Source organism: Microplitis demolitor, chromosome 2, assembly GCF_026212275.2.
Source record: "Microplitis demolitor isolate Queensland-Clemson2020A chromosome 2, iyMicDemo2.1a, whole genome shotgun sequence".
Lineage (NCBI taxonomy): Eukaryota > Metazoa > Arthropoda > Insecta > Hymenoptera > Braconidae > Microplitis > Microplitis demolitor.
In genome coordinates this window covers 2,531,404-2,536,568 of record NC_068546.1, presented here as the reverse complement: position 1 = coordinate 2,536,568, position 5,165 = coordinate 2,531,404, and the positions used below count along the sequence as shown (strand labels likewise).

The window sequence follows — 5,165 nt, the reverse complement described above, 5'->3', positions numbered from 1 at the left end:
CGTACGTACTTATGTAAATATTCTGTAACTTTTGAACGGATGAACCGATTTTGATCTTCGAATGAAGAAAATTGTTCCGATGAAAAAATCATAGGAACAATTTTGTAGGAAATTAAATTTTTGACAAAAAAGGTCATGTTCATTTTTTTTTATAAAATGTGTATTTACGAAGATATTTTTAAAAAAAAACTATTTTTAGATCTTATGAATTGAGCGTTTTAAGGATTACAAATTTTGAAAATAAAATTTTTTTACGAGTTACGAAGTTGTCTATATTTAAGAAAAAACATTTTTAACATTCGTAATCCTTAAAATACTCAATTGATAAGATCTAAATAAGTTTTTTAAAAATATCTTCATAAATTCATATTCAAAAAAAAAATGAATAAGAACTTTTTTGTCAAGAATTTAATTTCCTACAAAATTGTTCCTATAATTTTTTTCTTTAATCTGCATATTTTATGAGATATTTAAAAAAAACCGCGATTGTATCGGAAAATAAACTTTGATCGTCCTAAGGCACGTGTTCTTTTTATTTAAAAAAAAAAAAAAAAAAAAAAAAAAAAAAAAAAAAAAACAAGTTTCCCACTAAAAAGAAGCTTTTTTTATAAGGCGTCGGAGAAATTTTAATTTTAACGAACACCCATATATATAGTAATAATCATCAGCATTTTAAAATAATTAATGTTTTTTTTTTTTACTTCTAATGATCAAAATTAAACTTTGTCGTGATTAAAATTTTAGTAAAAAATATTATTCTTTATCATTATATTTAATTATATCATTATATCATTATAAATTTAATCAACTGATAATTTTTTTTTTTTATTTAGATTTAAAACCAAAAAAAGACTTTCTTAAATTAAAAAAAAAAAATTATTATTTATTACAAGAAATAATCAACAAAAATTTTCTATACTTTATTTGGAAGTGAAAAAGTTTTTATTCTTAAACTAAAATAATAAAAAAAAATTTATTTCATTTAAAAAACAAAGATTCTATTTTGTAAACCTTATGGTAATTATACATTATGTACATTAGACACATACTTTCAATGACTATTAAATTACATTGGACTGAAGGTTGAATTATTACAAAAGACTTAAGAATACATTTTGTTTTTATCGTATAAACAATAATTATTATTGTTGTTATTAAATGCCTGAAAATTTTTACAATTACCCGATACTATAATTATCTTTGCAAATAAACTTTAATAATTCTAAACAGTGGTAACTACAAGTTTATGAATTTATAATCGAGACAACAGTAAATTTAAATATGAAATTAACGCATTATTTTATTAGCTTATAAATAAATAACATGATAGTAATAAGTTAAGTCGGGAAATTAATTTAACTGATATGCTAATAAAAAAAGTAGGTCTAATAAAATTAAACTAACGCACAATAGGTCAATTTGTACTATCGTTTACATTTCTTGTACAACTATATATATTACATACTATTTATAATCTTATCTTTATAAAAATAATCATCTTATTTAAATAATGCTAATAACAATAAAAATAAACATCTAAGCAGTAGTCATATTAGTTTACGTGAATAAATTTGTTTTTTTTTTATCGTCATAAATGAAATTAAAATTTATTTATAAATATTAAAAATGCAATGAAAATGTGCAATCGTTATCAAAGTATTGAATAATAAATTGCGTAACATTGTTGAAATTTTTTATGTAATTATATTTAGATTACATAAATAAACGGGATTGATTTACAAATTATCGAAAGTATCATATGATACTTGTATTCAATATATTTTACACAGAAACTAGAGATTTTTTGGTGCAAAAAATTTTTACTACAAGGAATTTTTGACATTATAAATTTATGGTGGCCACATTTATGGAAAACCTCGAAATGAAAGGAATTATAAATATACTGGGAAATCAGGAAAAAATTAAGGAATTTCGTCGCAAAGCTGGAAAAATTTTTACTTTCTTGTTTTTTCACTGAAAAAATCCTATAAATTTTTTTTTCTGTCAAAACTGTTCAAAAAGTAGCGCGGCGCGAATGCGATTGTAAAACCGTCTTGAAAAAAAATTAGTAGAAATTGATTCCCATAGCGAAAAAATGAAGCAGTTAGAATTAAGAAGACTGTTAAAAAAAAAAGTCTTAGTAGAAACCAATCGTCAGGAGCTTCAAGCTATTAATATGCATATTGACAAGTTACAAATCCAAAAACATTAAAAGTATACATAAGTATTGAACTAATAAGTTTCACTATATTTATTATTCGCGTACTTGATTAATATTTTATTAATATTCTATAAAACGTTCTTATTTATGAAATTTATTCTGGTGAAAATGAAAAGTTTATTTATATTTTATTATAGAGTAAGTTATATAAATTCATAGATTTAAAATAAAAAATAAAAAATTATTAATTTAATAAATAAAAAAAAATCTATGAACATTGGCAAATAATAAAATAAAGTTTCATTTAACGACAATGATTGATTATTTATTGATCTGACTTGTACCATTTTATTTTGAATTAAAAAAATATTTCCAGTGATTTAATAAAAATACATACGGTCAGGGAATTTTTTTAATTATTTTACTGGAATACCTGGAAAAGTCAGGGAATTTCAGTTTCAAAAATCTGTGGTTACCATGTAAATTGAAGACAGAAATTTCTTAGGGTGAGGAAAAATTTTTCAAGGCAAGATAAAAAATTATTGGGCTACGAAATACTATTTTCTGTGTAAGTGCACCGTAAAAATTTTTAAACTCAGTGTAAAAAGTTGGTGTGAAAAGGACACCAAATATCGCGTTAAATTTAAGTCTGCGAATTAAAAATGTTTCATTCGAAATTTCCTCATATATATTTTTTTCACTATCAAAATTACAAGAGCAAAAAAAATTCCACTCGTAGTTATAATCTGTCGCAAGTTCAGAAGTTCCACATATCGAACTCTTTTAGCCCAAATTTTTTTTACACGGGTGGCAAACTTTTATGGTTGCCGCAATGCAGACTATTAAAACAGCGGCTGGTTTTCGTATTTAAATTACCTTGTTCTTCATTTAAATTAATGAAATCTCGGTGATCTGTAGTTAGTATTTAATTATATGCTTATATCCAACTTGTTCTCAATCGTAACGATGCTATCCAGCATGACAGGATCTCGGATAATTCTCTCTTTATGTCGACCAATGACATCAGTCAATATAGTGTCCACATTCGGACACACATCAGTAGGATCGAAATCACTCATCGACATCATTTTTGCGATCGTCTCCATTGCCATCTTATGGCATTGTCTCTTCACTACCTTCGCTCGACCTCCGGAAACGAAAAAATTATCAATGTCTATCAGATTTCCTACGACTACCTCAATCACGATCTGGGATCCGATGGCCTCAGCAAGAAACATCACAGTATTGACAAGCTCTCGATAGTATTCCTCTTTTAATATCACGGTATTGAACAACCATAACGCCATAACAAACGGCAACATCTCGGTTATATATCCATTGATAGAAAGATAAGAAACCTGAAAATTTTCTCTGAAAGTTTTTAACTGAGTAATTTTCGACTCAACATACGTTGGAGAGAGTTCTGTTTCCGAGCATATTTCAAGACGAATTTGCTTTGCAAGTTTCCTTCTAGAAGGAAGATCAAAAATTGTAATGCATTTCTCTTCCTCTTCGTCAGATGATTCGTCCGAAAAGAATGATCTGCTCGAGTCCGTTGATTCATCCGAGTCACTTGATTCGTCTGAATTCATTGCTCGGCTCAAGTCCATTTGTTCCTCTGGGTTTACTGGTTCCTCCGGGTTGTTCGGTTCCATAACTGATGAATATGACATTTTATTTTGGTTTAATCTCCCTCGAATTAAAAGTGAGCAGGTAATGGGTCTTTTACCATGAAACTAAAAACTGAAAGTAGCAATCATTAGAAAAAAATTTTTTTTTTAATAAACAAACAAAATACTTATAGAAAAAAAACGTTCAAAAATTGCATCTCAAAATTTTTGAAAAATATTTCTGTGCATGTTCTAACAATAGTATTTTACTTACAAGTAACTTGTTTATAAAATTACTAAATTTCCTGATGTCCGCTACTTTCAGTATCATTCTCTTACCCATAGCTTTTGTGACAAATAAACAAGAATTAAGTCTACTTATTATAAATCCACATTTTTTTTTATTCTATGAAAAATTTCCTTTGTTTAAATTTAATGAATGAAATTCACCCAGAGCGAGAAAAATACTTCAATATTATTGATCAAAATTTTTTTTCTTTTATACTCAAAGTCAATATATCATAATTTAAAATTATCATTTTTCTGTTCATATAAATTATTTTAAGTGTCAATTTCTTTCAAATAATAATTATATTTTTTCAAGTTTAATATTTTATTGATCAAACTAATTATCTAAGAGAATCGTTGTCAAGTAATAATATGGCTACTATTTAATTATAATTGTCCTCTATTGGATACTAGTGCGCTTACCTTACGTTCTTGCTGCAGATAAATAATAAATTACTTTCTTATTGTTATCTTCGTAGAAAGAGTCCACGATTTTTTTTACAAAATTAAAAATTATTGAAAAATGGAAAATTAGATTTTTAGAGTATAGAATAAAACGTCAAAAGTCGAATGGACGCAAATGAAACGAGGGAAGATATCTGAAGACACGTTTTATTCTGTAGCGACTCGCAGCATTTTTCGATTCTCTACTTTGTCACTGACGCAGAGTGCGCTAGTGCTCCAATATCGAAATCTAATAATCGAATTTTCATGTCTATTATCGATTATTGTCAATTGATTATGTGGCTATCGATTAATTGAATATTAATATTTTCATAAATAGGATTAATTTAAAAAAATAATAATTTACTGATTGGCAATTGAAATTAAAAGGCATTCGGTCGAATTTTTGACAAATTTTTTTTTTTTAAATTAATAAAATCCCTGTATCCTGCGAATGAAGTACTTGAGTATTTAACTAAAAGAACCTTTTTTCCCAAGTAACACATGCTTAAGCAGGATTCTGGTGCCAGTGCCTTGAACAAAATCCCTAGTCACTAGTGTCTTTTTCTATGTATGGGTCTTGCGCAAGATCATGTAGCAAGAAATCGTCATCAAGACTTGTGCATGACTTGCTCAAGACATCGTACGCAATAATATTGAAT

At 26.6% G+C, this 5,165-nt stretch overlaps 1 protein-coding gene across 2 annotated transcripts; it reads right to left on the bottom strand.

Annotated features, from left to right (window-relative positions):
- Positions 1-1,066: 1,066 nt before the first annotated feature.
- On the bottom strand, positions 1,067-4,702 carry LOC103573550 (uncharacterized). 2 transcript variants are annotated; one of them, XM_008552697.3, is made up of 2 exons: positions 4,483-4,702; positions 1,067-3,818 (listed from the first exon to the last, which is right to left on the bottom strand). In XM_008552697.3, exon 2 carries the CDS (start codon positions 3,814-3,816, stop codon positions 3,091-3,093), a length of 726 nt encoding a protein of 241 aa, XP_008550919.1. In that variant the 5' UTR covers positions 3,817-3,818; positions 4,483-4,702; the 3' UTR covers positions 1,067-3,090. The 2 variants fall into 2 exon arrangements, with proteins under 2 accessions (XP_008550919.1, XP_053598759.1); XM_053742784.1 differs by having other exon boundaries at positions 1,068-3,904.
- Positions 4,703-5,165: the final 463 nt, after the last annotated feature.